The following is a 24,234-nucleotide window of genomic DNA, read 5'->3' as shown; positions in this document are numbered from 1 at the left end:
GTTGACGATACTGCACCAGCCAGCAATCGCCTCTGCATGTCTACTCGAGGATCCTCATGAACCCCAGCATCCTTCCCGACAACTCTCCCTCCCGCCACCAGCACCAGCACCAGAATTGACCTCGCCGAACGCGACTCCATCACCGCCGAACTCCAACTCCACCAACACTTTGGCGCATTGTCGGCTTCAGTCACGATTACTACCGCCGACGAACTCTGCGAATTCCCTCAACTGCATTCGATTGCACTTCGACTCTATCCCGACATCTACTACACCGACACCTAGCATCACCCCGTCGAGTAATCGGCAGGTTATGCCCATCATGCCCTATCGACTGGATACACACGTCTTGACTGTGGATGCAAACGTCATTCACAAGGTCGACACTGGCAATCCCGCCAACCTCTACAGCATGTGGACGGGTAAGTTACACCCAAGACGTGGCTCACTGGTGAATGCTGACAAGTCAGTCTTCTCTCGATGCGCAGACTCGGTTGAGCAAGGTCGAAGACTCGAGAACCTCAGCTGGCGCCTATGGCAGCGAGAAACCTTTGTTGTCGACAGCGAGGAAAAGACCACACAGACCCTTCCCCAGAACATTCCCTCCGAGACACGGATACCCGATCTTCCCCAACTCTCTGGCAGCGTCGAGTCCCTTGTAGATGAGGAGGCCGTCGACTTCACCTCTGTGTCTGCACCTCTCGAGATCGCTCGCCCTCGCGTACGACGACAGGACTCGTGCACCAGCACACGGAGCAAGCGCGAGCGTCACATTAGCTCTGATGACTTTGAGAAGATGATTGTGTCCATCGTCAAGGATAAGGGTCCTCTTTCTGCTCCTCCCCAGATCGCCCCCGTCTCAAAAGACTCACTACCCGCGCCCCCACCCTTTGAGCGCTCTGGATCTACTACGACCGAGTCGCAATCACCTGCCAAGTCGACCACCGAGGTGTCCGAGGCCTCAGCACAGTCCTCGCCCCAGAGCCTCTCCCGTACCACCGTCGTCCGTGGCTTCTCGCCTTCCCAGATGCCGATTCCCCGAACCATTGCCATCACCGCACAGTCCTCATCAGACGCGATCCCCGAACCCACCTCGTCGCCTGCTGCCAAGCCTGTGCAGTCCAAGAAGCCCGCGCGGTTTGCGCTCGGTGGCTCTTGTTCATCCAGTGAGCAGGACCAGAGCCTGGGCAACGGCAAGCCCGTCATTCCCATTATCAAGAAGCCTATGTTCCAGATTGGAGGCTCATCTGAAGAGGATGGCTCTCTGAAGAGCGCACTGGCTTCGTCGCGACCCAGCTCGCTGCTGTCGCCCCGCAAGAAGCAGACCTCTTTTAGCAGCAATGTCATGACCCGAACCATTGACGACGAGGCCGCCGTGGATTCAGACACCGACTACATTGACGAGAGCGCCATCGATGATGACGAGGACTCGTCGGATTGGGAGGACTCTATGGAGGAGAGCAACAAGTCTAGCATGGACGACAAGTTCTTCCAGCGAGTCGACTCCAAGCCTAACTTGACATCACGCCGATCTCTCATTACTCTCATGCTCGCTCAGAACGACCGCGCGCGCACTCTGGGTAACCACGCGTCGCAATCCACATCTGCCATTCCTCGATCTCGCATGGCCAATGGACCTTCACTGAGTGCCTCTCCTAACGACTCTGACGAGGCCCCTCTTATGATGAAGGGCATGCGCGGACCTGGCCTCAAGCCCATCCATGAGGTGCCCCGATCTAATGCTCAGCCCATCATGGTTGGTCCCAGCCACGTCCAGGCACAGGCTGCCTTGTCGCCTCGAACAACGCGCCGCAACATGCTTGCCACTGAACTGACCGAGTCTCTGCGCCGTCATCTCCTCTGGGAGCGACAACAGAAGTCGTCGACGGCCAACGCGGTGCTCAAGCGAAGGCATACATCACACGATGTGGCCAACCTCAAGCAGTACCCTGAGAAGCCATGCATGAAGAAGAGCGAGGACGTGAACGCGAGCAGCTGGAACCAATACTTTTCCAAGGAGGCCAGCGACGGATACCACTCCAAGGGGTGGTGAATGATTCGATACCCATATCACGCATACCATCAACAAACAGCTATACCCCACTACCTACTGCAACGAATACCATACCGGATGCAAGCGAGGAGCATGCATCACCTGGCAGGATTGCCATCATGTACATTGGGCGGCGCACGAGAGGCATCACATCATCATTGAGCGTTTGTTTTGCTGCAATTGGCAGCACGCATTGATTGTTTTTACAAGGACATTTAGCGGACTCGGAAAACTCGAGTCAAAATTTGTGTTGATCATTTTCATTTCTGCACTCATGGCTGGCGGCGTTGTTGATAACGTTATGATACCATGGACTCGCTTCTTTGTTTGTCACGGCCTGGATTGGCCCGGATTTCGCGCGGGATTTGGGTCTTGTTTCGGGGCATTCATTCAATTCATTCAATCGATTGATTGATTTATTGATCAATGATCAATCAGGCTCAGCTCAGGTCAGGGCGTGTGTGTACTCTAGTTTCGGCAAGGAAAGACGGGACGGACAAGGGCAACCTGAGGACACCACCATTATTACGACTATTACTACCTACGCGAGGAGGCGAGGCACGGTACCTGAGTTTGGACGGGAGCATGGGCCACGAATACAGTCACAGTACAGTCATGTTTTTTTCTGACGAGCGCGAGACGAGACGAGGCGAGACGAGGCGAAAACAAAAGTGGAGGGGAAGGGAGAGACTGGCCTTGGCCAAGGATGAGAGTTGATCCATGGCGAGGCAAAAAGAAAACAAAAAAACGAGTAGTCAAAAAAACTCGTAAAAAAGGGCGAATTGTCTATGAAAAGAGCTTTGTTTAAAAACATGATGAAAATTTCACATTCAAGCTAAAAGTACCATCTGGTGACGTGCAAGTCGAGTGTCATGATTGGAATGCCAAGTTGTGAGGTGCAGACAGGTTCCTGAGAGGTTCTGGTACCTGGACAGAACTCGAATGGATGGATGACGTGCATCTGGGTCATTCAGGTGTGTCCCTTTGGTGTTTGGCTCTGAAGTGTTGGAGCTGAAAATGACCGTGAACCAACAGGGAGGGCCACAGTTCTTGGGCCACCGAGTGGGAGTGTGGGTGGTGTGGCAGAGCGCAGGCCTTGCTGAGCCCGTGACTTGCAAGCACATGCCAGACGGAACAACAAAAAAATGATGGAAATGAGGGTGAGATCCAATGCATCCAATGCATCCAATGCATCCAATGCATCCAATGCAATGCTGTTTACTACCGTTCAGCTTCACATGTCAAGATTGACATTGACATTGGGGGCCTCCTCCCCATCTTTCACAAGCGGTCAACAACAACAACACGCACGCAATCCATCCCAATCTTTGTTGGGGATTGAGAATGGACAGAACTGCTAAGCCCTTTCAGACTCGGCCCAGAGGCTGCTGCTATCCCGAATGAGAACCCGTGCGCGGGAAAGCAACAGCACCAAAAGCTGACGGCGATGCTAGACTAGAGCTGAAAGACAACGGAGTCGGTCCTTGTCTAAGTTCCCCCTCGGTTATGAAACCCGAGCCCAACCACCGGTAACGCTAAAAAGTTGAACTTGCAAAAAAAAAAAATAATAAAAAAAATGCGTGCGTGCGTGTGTGTTTTCTCCCCCTTGATCTCAAGAAGTAAAAAAAAACTTCCGCGTCTGCGGGAGGATCTTAGAGGGGTGTGTCTGCCTAGGATTGCTTTTTTTTCTTTTCCTTCCCCGGGACCTGGGATTGGGATTTGCTGGGGTCCGGGTTAATTAACAGGGCGAAAGCTTTTGGGTTGCAGGCAAGCCACGGGTGAGCATTGAAGACGTGGTTGATCAAGTTTGGCATATGATGATGGTCAACCTACATTAGCATATGAAATTGTATGTATGATGATTTTGAGAGGCAACCTCAACGTGCCATTCTCGTATCCCAGCTGATGAATTGACTCTTTTAAAAAAAATCATCAGTGAGGGGAAGCTCATTGAGCAATTGAGCCCAATTCAATGACTCCTCCCATCCAGACTCGGGACTAATCTTGACCATTGCGGCGCCTTTCACTGGGTCTCGAAGATGGGAATTGTGGAAGAGAAACTCAGACCCCAAGATTGCGGAGCCGCAGTGAGCACGAGGGGGTGGCAGATTTTTTTTCTTCCTTCCTCATGTCACACAAAGGCGGACAGACACGCACACCCCTTGTCTGTCCTCATTCTGGGCCGAACACCTTTTTAGCCACGGCTTTCAATTCTGGTTCGCGGCGAATTGAGAGACATGATGAACCCATTGAGCTCGAGTTCATTGTGCCGTGTCCGTAGCTTGCATATTGTGCTGGTCCTCCTTTTTATGCACTCCTGATTGTGCACATCACATTTTCCAAAAACTTAACACGGCTGTGACTGACTGGGGTGGGTACGGACGAGGCAGAAGAGACAACGACGCCTCTCCCGTTCTGGATTTTCCGGGGAAGCCATCCTCAGTCGGTGTGGTGCGTGTGAGTAAGAAGTATGTGCCTGAGCTCAGACCTTGAAAGACCTATAGAATTGAGAGCGTCAACTGCGCCTCTCAGAAATCATTTTTCAATAATACCCAGAAGCTTTGACTTGATTATCTCCTCCTCTTTGTGGAAACATGGGCTCCATCATTGATAATCGCTCCCCCTCATCTCAAAAATCCATCCGCGTGAGCTTTGTCTTGTCTCCGCTGAGGCAAAATAAAAACCACAGGTCACACGGCGCGTCATTTGAGAGGGGGTAAGCCACAAGCTTTTTTTGCCCTGCCGAAGCTCCCCGGTTTTGCTTTTTATTATTTTTCCCTGCCTGCCTGCTTGGTGTGGTTCGGATCGAGAAAACGACGCTAAACCGGGGGGAGAGAGAGAGAGGGGGTGTGAGTCTCTCTGTGGCTTGGGGTTCATTGCTTCTTTTTCTTCATTGTGGCGTTTTTCTCTCTCTCTGCTTTTCTGACTCAGAGCCTCTTCTCTCTCGTGCGGCTAGCGGCTAAAAAGAGAGGCAGCAGCACCGCCGGCTAAATTGAGGGACATGTTCGGCTGGCGTTCGGGCGGTGAATGAGGAAAAAGTCTTTTGCCGGCATGATTTCTTACTAAGGCAGAAGAAAAGCCCACAGGAGGCATTAATTGATGGAGTTTCTTGGGGTGACTGAAGACTCAGAGGCAATTCGGGAATAAACAAAAGCCTCCAAATCACACGCGCGCAATTACCGATCGGGCTTTTCGGAGAAAGGTCCCTGCATTGCATCAAACTGTTCCCCTTGTGATTTGCCTCTTCCTTGAGTGGAACCCGATCCCATGAGAGCTCTTGAAATTCTGAAAGTCATGAGTCTCGAAATATGCAAGAGCTTCAAGCCTAGACTTTCCGATTTCTAGCTCCCAACTGACCGACTCTCAACCATTACGTGACGTGACGCCCTGGTGGACAATAACATCTCCGTCACTATCCGCTCGTCCTTGGACTCTACCACTCAACGGTCCGGTCCCCGAATCCCTACCCAGGCTTATTCATTCTCATGCACTTTGCTTTCCCAAGTATACATGTATACCTCGGGTCATGTCGGAACTTGCCCGTTCAACTCGTCGGCGGGGTGGGGCCTCCGGACTGTTCTCCGCGTCTCCGCCTGTACAACACCGAGGTTCGGGGTCCGCCCGCTTTCGGAAATCTGGGGTTAATGGCCGCAGACCTGCGCTGGCCAGCTAGATTTCCGGAGGGAGGGTGTGCAGAAGAGAAGAGGTCTCCGAGAAGGCCAGGAAATGCAACCAGGGTCTAACACTACTGCGTATTCTTTTTTCCCCATGGTAGCTGCGGCAATGCATACACATCCCCAAACCGAAAAGCCTTGACCGTCTTTGACGTCTGCGCGATATCTCCAACATCCATGTGGTGCAACCGTCCATCTTTCACCGCTTCGTTCATGACACCTGGTCCCTGAGCACGGGTACAGACAGACAGAACTGGAAAAATCTTCACATACAGTATGAAATCAGTGATGCATTCAAACCCCCAAAGCCGTCACAGATCTACAGGCCCCAAGTCACTCGTCCCCTTGGGGGCATCGACGGAATGGAGACAGATCTAGAGCCGCCAGCATAGCTGACATCAGAGGGTGACCGCGAGGCTGCGGGCCCTGTGACCTGATCAACCTTTTCAGCCCAGGCCGGCGGAGCAAGAAAAAGAAGCTTTGGCCCTGAGGAATTCCTCGTGGCCTTGGCTATGACATCGCCTGCATGAGTCGCGCGTTTAGACTCAAGGTTGGAAAGGGGTCCCCATTTCTCCCGCGCGTCTGCATTCCGTGCCTAGTGATAAATATCGAATTAATTGATTAAAAATCGAAATAAATTAAAATATTGCAAAAAACCTGGTTTCTTGTTCGCTTTGAATAAGCTCTGGAGCTACCGGAACCGTCCCCCGGCCGGGGTTGATGCTGGGGTCAAGCGCCCAGCGGAACCGCGTCCACGGGAAGGAGACGAGCAAGTTACGGAGCTGCGGAAACAAGACGACGAAGATGGTCCGGAGCAGCCTCTTTTTGCTGACGACGCGATGTTATGTTGCTGCACGGGTTAATTAACGGAAAGATGCCGTTGAAGGCCGAGATACGTATCTGGAAGCATCCCGAAATTGTTGCGATGCCTTTGACCAAGGTTCCCCATGTCCGTGGCTTGCTTCGTTAGCTGTCAATTTGACATCTGCCACCGTAACGTCAGGACCACCGTCATCCAAACGGTCAAGGTGGTATCGACATGACTGACAGTTGCCTGAATAGGCATCACCTCGTCGACATTGTTTTTTTTTGGTGTGAGAGAAATAGACCACGAGATGCCCTTCAAACACGCTGCATCCGGCAGTTGAGCAAAACCAACGTCACAACGGGCTGCAAGACTGCCTGTCAATCGTCATAGCTAGTTCTTGACGTCTTGATGTCTCTTGATATCCATGAATCGCCTTTGAGCCGTCAATCGAGGCTCGACATCGAGATCCGGGGTCGAGTGTCGAGTGGCTACGTCATAATCTGGGGTTTCTTGTGTGTCGCGCAACCACCCCCGGAATTTCCAATTTCGTCGCCAATCCCCGGATCCGCACGCACCGCAGCGCAGGGCAGCGCATCACGCGCCTGGGCTGAGCGTGCAATGAGAGGACGCCCTGGGCTATTGCGGGCGGAATGCGTTGTTTCGACTGACGAAATGACGAGACCGTCTTGTGGTGTTGTGGTTATGGCTGTTCTCGTGTCTTTTCTGCCGTCTGTTGTCTCTAGTGTTGCGACAATCAACTATTGTGGAAATAGTCACCACCCCCATCTCCGACTCCGTTGAGTTCTCTTCGCCGCCGCTGTCGGAGCGAGGTAGGTACCAAGGTACAGCTGATCTCTTCTCTTCAAAGTTGGGGGCACACACCAAATCTCGCTGGTGGTGTGCACCTCCAACTCGACCAATCACCACACGCCAGATGCTGACCTTCTAGAAGTCTTCTCCCGCACGTGGGGCAGCAACTCACACTCTGTCAATTCTTGATGATCACGCGTGGTCTTGTGTCTGCGTCAAATGCGGTACGTAATTGTTTGTCGTTGAGGGGGAAACTTGAGCTAGACAACCATCAAGTGTAGAAAGCGCGATATTTTGTTGCCCATGTCGGTCCGCCATGAGAAATGGATGCCACTTTCGGTCGAGCCGTCGCCGTGCGGTACTTCCTGGCAAGGAAATTAAAATATTTCTGAGAGATAAATCATTAAATGTTTTATCTCAACCAACAACCAATCTTTTCTGCTCAAGTGGAGAAAGACTTGTCACCTCCATCTCAGAAATATCTCCCCTGCAATCAAATCAAATCAAATCAATCAGCCTTGCAAACTCAAATTCTTCCAACAAGAACCGCCGTTGGGCAGCAAAACTGTTATTCATCAGACCCGCTGGCCCTTGAAGAACCCAGACAGATTAAGCCCGCGGACATGTCGAAACCCCGCCGACCCAGATCAGATCCATTCCAACGTCTCCGCTGATAACAATCACTCACATCAATCGCATCAGTCATCTCCGTGAGTGTTCCCGGCCACTCTGCGGCCCTGCTCGGTCGCTCTCGCTTGGACCCTTGCAATTCCTTGTCGGTCCGTGTCGGTACAATTGCGAACCGAGTCCCATGGCATCCAGTTTTGCATGCGACACGCTCGGTGTTGATTGGAGCCGAGTCTTTGCCCCCGGTTTCGCGCTATGCTTTGTTGGTTTCTCCCAACGTTCCAACACGTGAAATCCGCGTGGCTGCGATTGCGGTAGGGCTCACGGGAGGCCTGTGTCTCGGGGCACCACGAGGAGGCAAAGGCTGTCGGTCCGGGAAGCATTGTAATGCTCGGGGCTTCTGTGGACATGCTGATACCGATTGCAATGCCCCCCAACAGCCTCCCGGCGGCATCACCGACTGGAGAGCTTCATCAAGTCGACAAACGACTCAGGTGAAACTGGTTTGTTGTGGCTGATGGTCATGGTCATTTCCTTTGAATCTCCTTCGCCTGCTTGAAAGCTTGGTGGTGCGTCAAAACCTGCCTATTCTGGCCCCGGCGAGCTGGCCGACGGCAACTCATTCGGGGAACCTTGTCCAAACTCTCTATTTAGCGCTGAACCACGAGCAATGTCCCTTTTCATGACTCTCGCGGTATCCTAGGTACCGTCCTTGAACGCCACGTGGAAGAATCCCCGCAGACACGAGCGACTGACTTTCTGTTGTTGCCTTTTCCGTGCGGTTTTGCCGAAACATCTTCACGTCGGTAGTTGAGGACGGCCCGGCCAACCAGATCCTGATCAAGAGTCTATCTTAGTGCTGAGCTTGGTATTCTTTGAATTCCGTATTCATGCATAGGTGTAGAGTGTAAACCGACTCTTGAATGTCAAGCTGTCAACGACCAGTAAAAAGACAAAAAGAAACATACAACACCCGGCATTCGCCAGTCGTCACCGACCTGACTACTACTCGGGCGCTCTTCAGTTTATCGATGGGAGAGCGGACGGGATCCCGAGCTGTCTAAAGGCTGTGGTCGTATGTATTTGGCATGAGATCAAACCGCATCATAGGGATGCTGGATGGTTGCGTGAGCCGGGCCGTAACAACGAGACATCGATTCTCTTCTGGTGGATGCCTGCAACAACCAGTCCGTCTCTAAACGGGCGTTTCTGATGGACAGCTGTGCCTAGTTGCAGCCCAACCTTCAGAGACAACTGACCATCGTGAAGTTGGTGTTTCCATCACCAGTTTAACTTGACTGCGCCCCCTTGCCCGAGCAGCCAACCCCAGACATCGACCCATTTACCCCAGGTTTATCAGGCACGGGAACTGTAGCTGGTGGCATAAGACCTGGCATCATGCTATGGGCAGCTATGACCAACTGTGGTCAGCCTCTGGATCGCTGTTCTTAACACGTCATATTCTGTCGAATGTTGGACTCTTGGCCTGGGGTAGCACCCACCCCCAAATTCGTCCGATTTCCCCAATGTCCCAGACGGGCGGTTCTGGGCGACAGCAGGACCCCGGTCCGGGGAAGAGTCCTGGGGGTCACCCGACGGAGAAACAGCGCCGTGTCAAAGGACCCTGATCGGATCAGAGGGCCGCAACTGGACGGACCGCCGAGTCCAGCTTCTAGATTCGGTCGGCATCCCAACATGTGATGGCAGAGGAGGAGGCCTTGTGATGCGGAGAAGCCTGAACCTGGCCATCTCACTGCTGCGGGTGAATCGAGTGTCGGATCCGCGATCCTGGGGACCAAGAGGGAGGGTGCGTTGAAACGTTGTCCCTGGCGTCTGCGTCTGCGTCTGCCCATGTGAAGGATCGATCCGCGGCCCGTCTCGAGGGAGGGGGTGATGTTGACAACCAAGGATGAGATGGATGTTGATGAAGGGCCGAGTGGCAGCCGAGGAGTTGACGGCAGGAGTTGTCTCTGGCCGCCACGTGATGCCAGTTTCAGACGTCAGCATCATCCAGCTGAACTGTCTAGGTCCCCAGGTAAGAAGATTTTGAGTTGATCTTGGTCAGACTAGGAGGCTATGAAGACTTACACGGCAATGTCTTTTGAGAAGGGTGGGTGTAGATGGAACACCCCCGTTCTCACTGATTGCCAAGCTGCTGCAACCCATTCTGTGTCTTAGCTGCCCATTTCTTGGAAGCCCGGTTGCTACAGTTGGTTTTAAAGTGTAAAGAAATTATCGATTAATCAAATAAGACTAATAGACGGTAAAGTGGCGCTGAAACTTTCGTATTGAAAGCCTGCCAGTGTCAATTACATCATGGCTAGTTCTGTATATGCCACGTAATTGATGACCATGGTAGCTACACTTGAGCCTCAACGCTTCGGGAGCGTCGATAGTAGTCTCCACAATATGGCATCTAGCTCTGAACACATGAAGCTGACGGGGCTGCCGAGTCTGATCAAGTCGTAACGCGTGTTAGAACTGGTCAGAGGTTTGAGGAGGATTGGGAGAATGACCAAAGGAAATGATGTGAGCAGCGATGAAAAGAAATGCGCAGGTTAGAGGTCATCTTGGGAGCTGCTGGTGTGGACTTGAAAGGCATGGTTCCAACTCGGTGCAGGGGGTTCCTGAGTGACCAAGAAGATGAGGTGCAGTCGCGAGTTAAACAAGAGAACAAGATGCATACTATCATTGATACTGCCAGCTTCAATTTACGGCTATCGATAAGCTCCAAGGCCCTGCCTAGTGGGCCGCTATTAGTGACAGTGATTCACGTCCTCGCGTGTGAAGCTATTCAGAAATCCTTAGGATGATGCACCCTAAGTTTACCTAAGACTCTTTGTTTACATAACAAACAGCTCAGGCACACACGCCTTCACTCAAAATATTCCATCACGCGTATTTGTTGTTTTTCTGCATCGGCACAAACATTACAAACTCCCCCCCGATTTTCATCTGCACCGCCTTCGCGACTCGTCCACCCCTGTGTTCAAGATGACGACGAACAACCCCTTTAGACCCCCCTTCTCCGCCGAGACCCCTTCGCAGCGAGAGAAAGATCTTGCCGATGAGCTCAAGGGTGCAAAGGAGGAGATCCAGGCCAAGAATCAACGGGAGCTAGAGCTTCTCTCTCAGCTTCTGGAGGCCAAGACCTCTCTCCTTCAGACTTCGCAGCAGCGAGAACAGCGCCTCACGACCCAGCTTCAAAAGGTCAAGGCCGACCTCGAGACCACTCAGCAGCACGAAAAGACTCTTACCGCCCAGCTGGAGAAGTGGAAGTCCGACTTTGAGAACACCCAGACGCGCGAGAAGGAGACGGCCACGCAGGTTCAATTGCTCAAGAAAACCCTCGACGCGGCGAGGGAGCGGGAGAGGCTGGCCAACGTGAACGCGGACAAGATTAAGGCGGAACTCGGATTTTCCAAGAGCCGTGAGGATAACCTCAACAGCGAGATTGAACAGCTCAAGCAGGACCTGGAGACAAGCAACGGACAGGCCCAGACTCCTAGCTTCAAGCGCGCCAGAACAGATTCGTGGGGACCTCCAGGCCATACCCCAACGCCTTCGAAGAGGGGAGGAAGAGGAGGTGCTCACAGTCAATTCAGAACTCAGTGATCGACCGGCTTCAGCTTTCTTCTCTGGAGTTTCTCAGGAGTATGGCAAGGCAACCTAGAAAAGGCACCCATGTGTTGAACTTTGGAAGAATAAGGGCATGGCATGGTAAATCATCAGGACTTGGCGGAGCGAGCGAGAGCGAGATGTGGTTTTTAAATGTGTGAGAATATGAAGGGACCGGGAGATGGCAGAGAAACGGCCAAGTTGGGAGCTTTGATGTCACACATCATGTATTGTACAAGGAATTTGAAGGTCGATTTTCTCTCCCACTCTGAAGTTGTCGAGTATCGAAGACTGGGACAAGCCCCTATTCCCAGCGTGAATGCTCGTTGACAGGATCCAGCTGAACTCTAACCCAGCCCACTCAAGACAACCACGGGCAGAGAACTCAAGTGCACCACGCCAGCCCAGGTGATGAGATCCGACAAGATGGCACGGAAGTTCTTGAACCCAACGCTGATCTCTCGGCTTCCTGTCTCAAAGGAGAGATACTTCTTGACCAGCATGACCTGAAGGATGCACATAAAGACAAAGATGAAAATGGCAGGATTCCATTTCCTCGTCTTTCGGACTTTCGTGACAACCTCGCATGGCTTTCTGATGGTGACCGCACCTTTCGAGGCAAGACTTGCGGCTACTGTGCCCCCGAGAAGGAGATAGTTGGAGGCAACGTCGGCCCAGGAGGCTTCAGGTCGGATGTGACGTGCCGCAACAAGAGAGGCAACGACAAAGTGATCCACGACTATGCGTGACATGGTATATAGCATCCTAGTAATCCCCTGTGAGGATTCGTGGCTGAGAGGGATAATGTTTGAGCAAACTCGCAGTTGGTTCATGGCGCAAGCTGCTACAGCCAACCGCCCAGCCTCTGAGACGGTCAAGATATTGGAGGCCAAGAGGGCTAGAGACACAAGAAAGACTGTGATACTCTCGCACATCATCTGCAGGTGCCTCTTTGCTGGAGTTTCATCAAGGTGCAGCTTCTCATCTGATGCTGCAACAGCATCCTTGGCCGAGTAGTAGTGTGCCACTCTCGCAATAGCCTGGAATAGGGGCAAGCTGACCCCTGTTGACGAGAGGATTGTCCCCCGATCCACATCATCAGTCAACTTGGTGATTCTGTGAACCCAAAGTCCCGCCAAAAGTATCCCGAACTGGAGATACTGGCTTCCCCACGGATTTGATCTGGATGAACCGTAGGGAAGCGCTATCCCTGTGATAATGGCACCTGTGAGACCGATTGCCGCGGCCACCAATCCGTTGATCGATATCAGGCCTATCTCTGAAGCTCTTAGAGGTCGATCGAGGTATAAGCCGTATAGAAACAAGGTCGAGAGAAGTGTAAGGCCGCATGCAACTCCAAGCATCGTATGCGCCACAGGCACCATGAACCGGCAGAAGTAGGTGACCCTGTACTGCACTGGATGAACTCGAATGACCCCTAGCCATTTCAAGTTGCGGAATGCACTGTAAAGAGAATAGAAGCCGAAAAGCATCACCGCCAGCACCCAAACCCAGTTGGCAAGGTTAAACGGGTCTGTGAGAACGTGGGTGACAGTGTAGAAAGCGCATCCCACCCGGCAAAAGATGAGGATTGATGTTGATGCCAAAGACACCCAAAACATCAACCTGGATGTGTGTGGATGATAGCCAATGGTCTTCAGAATCATCACCGACCCTGGCCCAATGTCGCCCACCAGAGAGGCAAAGTATATGTATAGCGGCTTGATCTGATGGACCGGCGGCGAGATGAGGATGTTCGATGTTGCGGCGAGGCATAAAAGGTGGTGAACAAAGAGCTCGGGGAGAAGAGTCGGGCGACAGGGAGCTCGTTGGACCATACGACAAGCTGCGAGACAACGCAGACCTGGCCGGATGTGCTCAGGGGTTGGTAAACTCCCCAAGGTGTTGTGTGTATTGCCTGTACACAGGCCGGTAGCGAGACGAAGAGACCAATGACCATTCGAACGATCATGACTAGATACGGGTTGAGCTTCCGAATAATGTCTTCGCGCTCGAGTCGCCTGTATACGTCGGGTGCCCATTTGCGGAGCAGGTAGTCAACAACAACAAAGACATGCCAGTATGCAACGCTGGACATGCAGAAGCAGCACAATATGGCTGGGCCGCTCAAGTGTTCCATTGAGGCGGCCTTCGTCGCGATATTGTCGTTACAGGTGATGGCCATTCTGTCGTGATCCTGCTGGCGTTCTGGCTTTTCCTCAACTGAGAATTAGCTTTCGCTTGTAATTCATCATCGGGCCTGTCCTGCAGGAAGCCCGGTACATATGTCCTATAAACTCTGCGAGCTGTCCACACATGTTCGCGGGGCTTCCCCTTTGCCGTCAACATCGTAAATATGGTAACCAAGGAACATTATGGCTCTGCTGGAGCAGTTCCGGTAGTCATCCAGACCCTCCAGGTCAACAACCTCAGGAAGGTGGGCATCCTGGTGGTGATGAACACAGTCGCCCTTGTTCAAGCATTCGACGCAACATGCATCTGCGTCACTCTTCCTGTAAGTCCCTCCGTTATGTCTGAGCCTCTTCTCACCTTCTTAGGCTCTCGCAAAAGAACTCGATGCCTCCTTTTCCGAAAGTCTAAGCATGGGCTCAGTCTTTCTCCTCGCAACAGCCATATCCCAACCCATCTTTGCTGAACTCGCCCACGTCATCGGTCGAAGACCAGCATACATTGCCTCCCTAACCATCTTCATATCGGGGACGATTCTCTGCGGCGCAGCTCGAAACAGTCTGATGCTCCTGGCAGGCCGGGCAGTACAAGGAGTCGGCTCTGGAGGACCACAAGCGTTATCAGGCATGATATTGGCTGACCTCTTCCCTATTCGTGAAAGATCTCGATGGGTGGCGTATCAGAACGTGTCATGGGCCCTGGGAACGATTGCTGGGCCCCTTGTTGGAGGTGCATTCGTTGAGAACGTGGACTCGAACTGGGTAGGTTTATCAAACCGCAGGAATCGACATGCTAACAGCAACAGAGATGGATCTTTTGGTGCACCCTTCCTTTCCTCGGCGGCAGCTTCGTTGGTTGTATCTTCATGCTCGGGTACGACAGCGACCAGCGTAATTGGAGACTTATCAAGGATCTTGACTGGATCGGCATCCTTCTTTTTGCAATATCCTCAGTTTCTATCCTCCTGCCGTTGACCTGGGGTGGTTCCCGGTTCCCATGGAAATCGGCTCAAGTTCTCGTTCCCATTGGCGTCTCGATCGTCAGCTTCGTGGCTCTAGGAGCATATGAGAGGGTAGTAAAGAAACCCATGTTCCGGCAAAGCCTATTTCGAAATCGTTCAACCATCTTGCAGTTCATCAACGCCATGATTCATGGCATTATCATGTGGATGGTCTTGTACTATCTTGCCGTCTTCTTCCTTGGTGTCAAAGGCAAGTCGCCTCTGATGACTGGGGTATGGGCCCTTCCTGCGACTGTGACCGTCGCGCCGGTGGCTGCCGTCGTGGGAATAGTTGCATACAAGACGGGCAAGTATCAGGGCTTCATGATAGGTGGCTGGGGCCTTCTCATCGCCATCCTTGGCGCCATGACCGTCCTAGACCAAGACACAACAACTCATACCACCCTCATAATAATCCTATTGCTAGGGATAGCAATGGGTTTGCTGATCCCAGTCATGTCGATCGGTGTTCAGGCCACAGTCGAGGAGGGGGATGTTGGGCATGCCATTAGCATGATATATGCCTTACGAACTATGGGTCAGTGCCTCGGTATTGCCATAGGGATCACCGTCTTTTCCAGCCAGCTCAAGACGGAGCTCAAGAGCATGAACCAGGACACGGATCACGCCAACAACGCCATGAAACTTATCAAGGTCTCCATCGAACAGGGGGGATTTGGCCACGAGAGAATGACTGAGGCCGTTGTCTTGGCTCTGAAGCATCTCTGGGCGACAGGGAGTGCATTGGCGGGCCTGGCATTCATCCTGGGACTCTTTGCAAGATGTCCTAAGCTTCCAAAGAACCCAGAGGATCGTGTCGAGCAATCCACTGGATTCCCTGCAACCCCAATAGGCCGAGTCTGTGCAGTTTCGATAACCAGGGATATTCGCAGCCGGAGCCAAGTTTGAACCCGAGAGACTGACTATACGAGTATCTTCGGGCAGGCTGGCCGACTTCTCCGACGTGTATCCGGTTTAGCCCAACACATAAGCTTCGACGTCCCGAGCTCGCGGAAATCACACCCTCTGTTGGAGCCCAAGGGAGGCCGGGATCATTGTCAAACGTGTCGATCGAAAGTGCCGAGGGCCTGTAGCATGCATGCTCATTAGAAAGGAAATCACGTCTCTTGACACGGAACCAACAACCCCGGCGTTCCGAACCCAACAGCTGGGTCAGAACCCTGGATGTCACCTCGCTCCTCACTTTACCGAGCGACGAGGTAGAGGAGATCCAATCACGGTATCAGGTGAACCCCGGAGAATTCGCCAATTCGTTAAGTGCCAGGCAGCAATAACAGCCCGCGGTCGTCGGGTTTGGCTCCGACAGCGGGGGTCATGGGTCCGACGTTTGGGTTGTGAATCGGACCAGGGAGGCGAAGGGGGATTGGGGGTCCCGGTAATGCCAGGGTAATGATTCAGCCGGGGTTCTGAATGATTATTTGTTTGATTTTTGAATTGATTATTATTTGACGGTGGCAGGAAACGGTCGGCTGTGTGGTTGGCTGGGCCTTTCTTGTTTCTGCATGTCGTACACCGTGGTGGACAGTTGGTGTTGAGGTTATTGGGCGATGTGACAACAACAATAGAAAAAGCTGACACTTTATTTTATCAGCTTGGCCTCGCAAGTACTTTGCAACGACTTGATTCCCTTCATTCTATCGTCAAGTACGAAAGCAGCCACCGTTTTGGCTTCATCAGGCCACCGTTAGCATCGCTTAAAGAAAAAAAAAGATAAAATACCATAATAATTAAACGATAAATGCTGGGCATCAACCCACGGCAACCTTGCTGGGCGGGCAATTTCATGGCTTCTAGAAGACACCCATGACCCAGCCACGTCAGGGGTTGCCCGGCGCCGGAAGACCCTCCGCGGGCTGGCTCGAGTCAAGCATTGGGGCTTTCATTTGGCGACCATTGGCGCAGCCAGGGAATCAGATGAATCGAGTTGATGGGGGTCATGGCGCGCACGTGTGAGGGTGTTTGGATGCCGGGGCGGCCGTGGCAGCGGGGAGCACCATCGAGATGCTAAAAGGTTGACCGAGCGGATGCCTCCTTGGGCTTTGGAGTCTTCTAGTGCGACGTTTGCGATGCGAGATGGGGATGCAAGGTCAATAATTGTACAGAGTACTTGGTGTTGGAGTTGAAGTTGGGGCGTGAAACTGAAGCAGGTGCGAACGGGAGGCGTTCCTACTGATCCGATGTCCAATGTCCAATGTCCAGAGGCAGGTACCGCGTCGTTCCTTCCAGAGGCGTCAATCAACCATCTCGCATCTCGCACCAACGCTCTGACTCAAGGTATCCTCCTACACGTCAAATCAACCAGTTTCATGATATCGTCTGAGGCTTATTGAGCCCTTGATTCACCACTCAAAAGGCGCCGGATCTCATCCGCGTCCAGCCACAGAAGCCGACAAGGTCCCGTGATGGCGGGTGACGGTCCGTGGCGCGTCCGCCCGCACAGCAAGACGCCTCCTCAGGGCCTAAAGGCACCTTGAACCATTCAGCGTCCAACTAGGCGCGCTAGCCAAACGTCACGTTGTCTCTCGGGCTGTCAAACTTGGATGACAATGCATTGGCAGCTGGAGTTGCGGGTATTGTTGCATCGCCTTGAGATACTTGTACCGCACGCATCGCGAGTGTCCACTGGAGCCGATGACGACAATGCCCAAATGTGGCATCATCTCGAGCGGGGGAAATGGACCCTCTGTCGATTCTCACACTTGTCAGAAATACCCTCAAACGGCCAGAGAGGTCCGGTGACGCTTGACAAGGTGTGCCCATGGTTGACGACTGTGGGGTAAGTTGGTACGCCATGGCATTGGTCGTCGATTCGAGCCTGTTTAATTACTCGGTTCACTCCTGGCGATGGCCTCAATAGGTACGTTGGTCTGTCCATATCACGTCAAGGCGATGGTGAGGGGGTCAACCTGTTTGTAAAGAATTGCAGCAGTCTGAGCTGACGATGGCCTCGCGAGACAATAAACCGCTGGTCACCACCGTACCTGCATTATGCACGATGCCGAGTCTACGAGGCCCGAGATGGTTTGCCCTGTTACATGATTGCGGCCAACAGCTTGACGAGACGGAACCTTCAAGCGCGAGCGCCATGATTCCAGAAACAACGCTTTGACAATGCCGTTATCTCAGTATCTAGTCCCTCATCTCACCACATGCCACGTCTCAGCCCCCCACCATACCGAAATCATCCATCCCGCGCGGGAAGTCCCTGCTCGGCGGCCATTCCTGATAGATCAATCGGCAATGTCAACGGCTGGTCATGGCGTTTCTTCGGCCCTCTGTCTCGTACGTTGGAGATTTGCCATCTGTCAATCCGTATGTTCGTGCAGAGCTTGTAAAGTCCGGAATCGGCTCCGCATGGCACGAGAGCTGCAAGAAATCTGCGCGGACGTGTTGGCCATCGACACTCACTCTTTAAGGGTCACTCAAAATCAGGGTCAAGCCGGATCCGCAGCTGGGAATCCCTTGATCCCTTGATTGCATCGTGTACCTGTGCTCTCCTGGTTCCGCTTTCTTGCGAGTCTCATTCCTCTTTCGTATATGATCCCTGATAGATACCAACATGACCCTCAGTCGGCTCAATTATCACGCCAGTTCATCGTCACTGATCCTTCAGCTGGCCTGCGCTCGTATGCGGCGAATCGCAAAACCCCAGAGCCAAGACGAACCCAGCATCGCTGTTTTCTCCGCATCAGATCACGCTGCGGAGTGCCTCCGTCGTTCCGCGGTACTTGGATGCTGGGCTGGACCAGATGTATCTGACGGCGGTCAATGAGCTACGGGCTTACTAGAGTCACCATGCCGTCAATATTAACGTCGATATTACCGATAAATCGAATTAATCAACATTTAATGATTAATTTATCACTTTCCTATTTCCGCCAACCTTTGTCAGTCGATTGACCCCAACACAACTACCGCCTCCCAACACACCAATCTACAACAAATCACCACAACTGCTGTCACTCACCACACAAACGCCCTGTCGCACAATGTGGCACTCCATTACGACGCATTCAAATCACAATTCATCTACAGCGAGGGGTTGGCGAGAATAGAACAAAGGAGCGCAGGAATGGCTGTGTGGCCCCCACTCTCTTTGTATCTCGACGTTTCACATGCGCGAGATTTGCAAAAGGTGTGTCCATGATATTGCGAAACGGTGACTATCTTACAGATACAGTTGATGACTGGTGGGTGCTGGCGGTTGGTAACCGCTGGCTGGTCATGCGGCAATGTGATTAGCCAGCCAGCCTAGCTGAGGTTGCCAAGCTGACAGCGACATCGGATATCAGCCTCAGTGTTGCGTTGCGTTGCAGATCACTTAGGGCTTTGTATCCTTTGCAGAACCTCCAATCCTCTTGTGCTTTCTCGGGTCCTTTCGACTCATGGTCCTTTGGTCCCTGGTTCCCCTTCCACCTTCCCAGAACCCCTTGCCCTTTCTTCCAATGACACTCCTTCCGCAGAAGCCGCAGGCTTCGACGGCGTAGTTTTGCTCACGGCTACACCACCCACAGATCATCCGGTTCGCCCATTCGTTGATGTGATCAGACTCCTTGTCATGGCAACGATCACAAGGGAAAACGCGGCTGCAGCACGAGAAGCGGAACCACCGGTACGACTTGCGGTAGTGCGGGCAGGCTCCCCGGCCGGGCAACGGATCTCCCGCATGTAAGCCAAGCTTCTCCTGTTTCCGGCGCGGACCTGTCGCCGGTGGGGGAAGGGAGCCGGGTGTGATGAAGAGGAACTTGACTTCGGGAATCTTGAAGGTGAAGTGACCGTGACAGTCCCGGCAGACGTTTGTTACCGTCGAACCTCTGACCGAGACGAGGCCGGAGCTGGGTGTCGAGCACCTTGCGCAAGTTGGGACAAAGGTGCTTGGTAGCATATCTGCCACCTTGCAGCCGGCAAGATCAAGGAAGCCTGCCCTAGACGAATGCTCGTGAACCAGCGTAGGCCGGAACTTGACGGCAAACGGAGTGGCGCACTTTTTGCAGCTCGACGTCTTTTCAACATCAGGCTTTAAGCCTGAGACTTCATTAACCGTTCTGCATCGATCACATTTGACGGTGATGCCCAGGATCGAAATCTGCAGAATCTCGATATTGTGCAGCTCGATGGAGGGAAACGACACCATGGTACCGCGCTCAGGGGTTTCACCCGGCACGGGAGGATGTTCCTCCTCCAGAGAGACGCCACCGTCGCCGGCATTATCAGAATCAGAGCTCTCCTCCGAGTCTTCTCCATAGACATAACTCCACTCGGGGGGTCGAGGGATGACCTGGATATGGCTTGTGTCCGTTTTTGAGTCAGCCTCCTCTGCATGATCTTGAGCCTGGGGTGCCGATTTAGCTGCCTCGGCCTTGAGTGCTTCAGCTTGAGCCTGGGCTTGGGCTTGGGCTTGTGCCTGTGCCTGTTTGGCGAGCTTATGAAGATTTTGTGCGAGGTAATTAAGATGGCTCATGAGAGTCATCTGGGGTTGGGCTGCCGCCTTGTCGCAGAAGAGGTCCTCGACCGGCTCTGCGTCCTCGGGCTCAACATTATTGAGCTGGATGCGGAGGTTCTGCAGGGGATAGATTATTGGGATAATCAAGTGAAGACTTCTAACGGACTGCAGCCCCGGTGGCAGTTCTGACCGCCTCTGTGGCTCAAGAGGAAGAGTATAGACGATACCATCAGGCGAGCGACGATACTCTTGTGTCCGCTTCATCCGCGCCTCAAGCTGTCGGACTTCGAGAGCCCTGCGCTCCTTGGCGGCGGCGATTTCATCTTTTGTGTAAGACGGTTCTGGGACATACGACAGAGGCGCAGGTGCCGGCGCAGACTTTGCGGGCTGAACTGGCTCGGGCGCGGGTTCGGGCTCTGTCTTGGCCTCTTGTGCGTCCAAGTGTCTCGTGTCTCTAAAGGTCACGAGCTTGACTGTCTCGGCCTTTTGCTCAGACAGGAACTTTTCCAGATTCTTGTCTAACTCGCGCGTGTGAGCTAGAAGAGTAGCCCGTGGCCTCTCCTCAACAAGCCTGTCCCATCCTCTCTCAATGTTGATACCGAAACCCCTGGGGATGTCCTTGTTCTTGACATGCAACACCGGCACCTCATCCGGATACGCCTGCGGAACGCGGACATCACACTGGAGATGGGCCAACTCAAAGGGAAAGTCGGGATCCGAGGGTTTGATGTTGAAGACGAGCGAGGTTGCGCCGTCCGGGGCGGTAGACTCTTTGGGCGAGTACCTCCGGCGGAGCTGCTCGATCTGATACGTCCTCGGATCCTGGGCCTGCGACTCTGGAACGGGCTTGGGGACGACTCGAGATGAGGAGGCCTCGGCCACAGCCTGTTTACGGGACTGGGGTGATGTTTGGTTCTTTGTTGAGATCATGGTGGATGTAAGAGCTGAAGTTGTTGGTGGAGTGTTGACGGTAATGGTGGAAAGTGTTGGTGATGGAAGTGAGTGACTCAAAGAACCCAAACGCCGCGCAAACAGAATTGATTTTTCGTGTCAAGCGAATTGAATGTGAAGCTCTGCCTATGAGTGAGTTGACGATGGAGGCGAGGCGAGTTGATGTTTTATCGTGATGTTGAAGATGGCTAAGTGGCGAGCTTCCCCACCACAGACCAAGCTCAAGTTTCCTTACGTGATCAAACGAATTTGGCAATTGGTAGTGAGTGACTCACAGCGCGTCATTCCGCCTGCCAAATTTGAGGTTTTGGAATGTTCGACTCATGGGAAATCATTTTTGAGTCAGGAGTTATTTGATACTAGTAGATGAGTCAATGTATCTTAAGGAGTTGTGGTAGATATTCTATGCTACAGGCGAATCAGGTGTGTTAGTCAACTCACATCCAGGCTCAGATACGAGTTGTATGGAGGAAGTATCCAAGTTTTACAGCTCTCCTACTCGACTCGGGCAGTGTTGAATGATGTACAGTTGGTACAGATCACTCAGGCTGCCAATTCAAAAGCAAGAGCAACGTCTGCAAATTCATCGTCCCCTGAATGATACGGCGCCGTTTCTTGACCGTTTCGAGAACCAACGGCGCACATACCAATAGTTCCATGCCAGATCTGAACAAGCAAGCAAACAAAGGCATCCCTCCCGTCCTCTTCAGGGGCAGATTGCGAGTTCCAAGAGGCTTGTGCTTATGCGTAACCTGTCAGACCAGTTTTGGCGGCACAAGAACTGGGCACGCGGACCATCATGTCGAGACAAACGGGGTAAAGTTGTTTGTCGGACTCGAGTTTGTTCTTACCCCCCACAGGACATGAGCACAAGCACAAGCACAAGCACATTGCCGATCGAGTTTACGCGCGGTTTGCGTGCAGGGCAGTGTATTGTACCTACTTCACTATGCTCGGCGACGGCGGCATCAAGCAGCTTACAGTGCAGTGCAGCGCAGTACTCGATGCACGAAGCCGCCGGGAAGCCGCCCGCCTGGGATCCCATCACCCGTGAGGACGAGGGTGGACGTGATTGGAGAGGGACAGAGGAGAGATGAGAGATGAGAAAACATGCCACCTTTTTTGGGGGTGAGTCACGGGGGTTGTGCCTCGCGGGGCTGTGGCTGACAAGATCGACGGGAGTGTAGACAAGGAGTTTGGCAGGGGGTGTAGATGTCGAGATCTATCACCAGTTTTTCTGATGACGGGTTCAAAGTGATGGGTGCCAAGGGTGACGACGATGCCCAAGCAGACAGACATTGAAACAGGCTGAAAGCAATTACATTTTGAATCACACGATGCGATGGGGGAACAATCAAAAGGAATGAGGACCTCTCGTTATGGCTACAAACAATACGAGGCGGCGCTGTCGTGGCACCAGGGGAAGGGAAAGCCCATCAATCAAACGTGATGCTCACCAAGAAAAGAAAAGAAATGTCGATTAATCGAATTGGCAATGGACAAACAATGAATGAATGAATGACAACTTGACAGCCCTGCAAGCCATGGTTGGGGTTAGGCCGCCACGTCTTGTAGCACAAAGAAAGCCATGTAGGTGGGATGATGACGCCCATGGGGGTTCTTTGTAGTGATGATAGGACAGGAAGAATAAAGAGCACATATTTTTTGCCCTTTTTTTCTTTTCTAAAAACAGGGACCAGATCAAGTAGACATTTTTCTCTCTGGTGGTGGTGTGGGATCTATGCCAACTCAGCAAAAACCACGAGCAGATGACCTGTGGCCTCTGTCTTAATGGCCCTGCTATTAAGCACCTGCCTGCACCTGCCGGCCAGAAACAGAGGCCTCTCTGTAAAAAGTAGTGGGCGGTGAGGCCCGGGAACCCGGTGCGGGTGCTTGCATCCCCGGCAGTGATGGATGCCAGATTTAATTTAATCGGGAGACGCATTTATTATTATTATTTTTAATCATTATTTTATTCGATTATTATTTTTCGGCGCTTTTTCTTGCCGTTATACATATTTTTGGGGCTGAGGCCTTGGACGCCTTGTCCTAGCTCTACTGACCGCTACTACACCGACATTCTACCTATCCACACATGCGTACCTATCTATACCGACCCTCTATCAAATAATCTTTGCAAATTATCTCTCATCAATTAAATTCCATTTTATTTTGTATTTATCCGTCCAGCCAATTTATCCATTACCGTCCAACTCAGATGCTCATGCATCTCGCATGCACGCCATCGTCGCCCGCATGGTAAAGCGTTGACTCACTCACATGCTCCCCCCAGCCATTTTTACTCTTGTTCAAAAACGTCGGTGAGGATGGTCCCTCTTTCAGCTGACGGGCCGTTTCCGCTGTTGAGTGTGTGTGGCGAGGCTGCCTGCTGAGTTGTGCCCACGCAGGCCAGCGATACTCACGAGCTGACTTTGAGAGAAGACGGTGAAGGACCAAATCTCATGCCCGTCATCTTTTTTTGTTCCCTTCTTGGTCACGCTTCTCTCTCCAACGTCTCAGAGTTTAACAACACAACTCAACACCATGATACCACGCCTGCCCCACGTCAACCGACCCCAATCATCCGCCTCAATTGCCGTGAACCCGGGCTGTCTCAGTTTCAGTCCCCGGCCTTTCAGGGTCCGAGTACTTGTCTCGCACGCCCTGAACTAGATCCCATGATGACTTGACCGTCGGCCCATCGGGGCGTGGTCAAGACGACTCCTTCACAAGAAGAAAATAAAATTTGTAGAAAGCCCATGTGAATACCCTCATCGCGTGAGGTCGCGCGTCACCTCGGCTCCAACTTCCCTGTGCTGGTCCCTTCTGCCGGGCCCTTGACCCGTAAAAATCAGGGTCTTGATGCCCAAGATCTTGATTCTCACATGCAATGAGATCTGGCCATGTCATCACCGCCATGATTGTGTCCGTGACTGCCGTGAGTGCCATGACGAATACGTCAGCGTCGCCCATGTCAACCGACAAGACTCTTTTCACATTTTATCCATCGGCACTTTATCCATAAGCATATCGTACCTT

General features: G+C 52.6%; 5 protein-coding genes across 5 annotated transcripts; 3 read left to right on the top strand and 2 right to left on the bottom strand.

Moving 5' to 3' along the window:
• Nucleotides 1-322: 322 nt before the first annotated feature.
• MRS44_006032 (uncharacterized protein) lies at nucleotides 323-2,053 on the top strand (the record flags this gene model as incomplete). The annotated part of the gene is made up of 1 exon (XM_065621609.1): nucleotides 323-2,053. One exon carries the CDS (start codon nucleotides 323-325, stop codon nucleotides 2,051-2,053), a length of 1,731 nt encoding a protein of 576 aa, XP_065477681.1.
• Nucleotides 2,054-10,966: 8,913 nt separating this feature from the next.
• Nucleotides 10,967-11,587, top strand: MRS44_006031 (uncharacterized protein; the record flags this gene model as incomplete). Its single annotated transcript, XM_046269158.2, has 1 exon — nucleotides 10,967-11,587. One exon carries the CDS (start codon nucleotides 10,967-10,969, stop codon nucleotides 11,585-11,587), a length of 621 nt encoding a protein of 206 aa, XP_046140390.1.
• Nucleotides 11,588-11,937: 350 nt separating this feature from the next.
• MRS44_006030 (uncharacterized protein) lies at nucleotides 11,938-13,775 on the bottom strand (the record flags this gene model as incomplete). Its single annotated transcript, XM_065621608.1, has 2 exons — nucleotides 11,938-13,216; nucleotides 13,285-13,775. 2 exons carry the CDS (start codon nucleotides 13,773-13,775, stop codon nucleotides 11,938-11,940), a joined length of 1,770 nt encoding a protein of 589 aa, XP_065477680.1.
• Nucleotides 13,776-13,946: 171 nt separating this feature from the next.
• On the top strand, nucleotides 13,947-15,689 carry MRS44_006029 (uncharacterized protein; the record flags this gene model as incomplete). Its single annotated transcript, XM_046280568.2, has 3 exons — nucleotides 13,947-14,105; nucleotides 14,149-14,541; nucleotides 14,586-15,689. The coding sequence occupies 3 exons, from the start codon at nucleotides 13,947-13,949 to the stop codon at nucleotides 15,687-15,689; spliced, it is 1,656 nt and encodes a 551-aa protein (XP_046140392.2).
• Nucleotides 15,690-19,122: 3,433 nt separating this feature from the next.
• MRS44_006028 (uncharacterized protein) lies at nucleotides 19,123-21,174 on the bottom strand (the record flags this gene model as incomplete). Its single annotated transcript, XM_046270369.2, has 1 exon — nucleotides 19,123-21,174. One exon carries the CDS (start codon nucleotides 21,172-21,174, stop codon nucleotides 19,123-19,125), a length of 2,052 nt encoding a protein of 683 aa, XP_046140393.2.
• Nucleotides 21,175-24,234: the final 3,060 nt, after the last annotated feature.

The sequence above is a fragment of the Fusarium solani genome (assembly GCF_023522795.1).
Source record: "Fusarium solani strain SB1 chromosome Unknown bctg00000003_1, whole genome shotgun sequence".
Classification (NCBI taxonomy): Eukaryota; Fungi; Ascomycota; class Sordariomycetes; order Hypocreales; family Nectriaceae; genus Fusarium; species Fusarium solani.
This window is presented reverse-complemented; position numbering and strand designations above follow the sequence as displayed.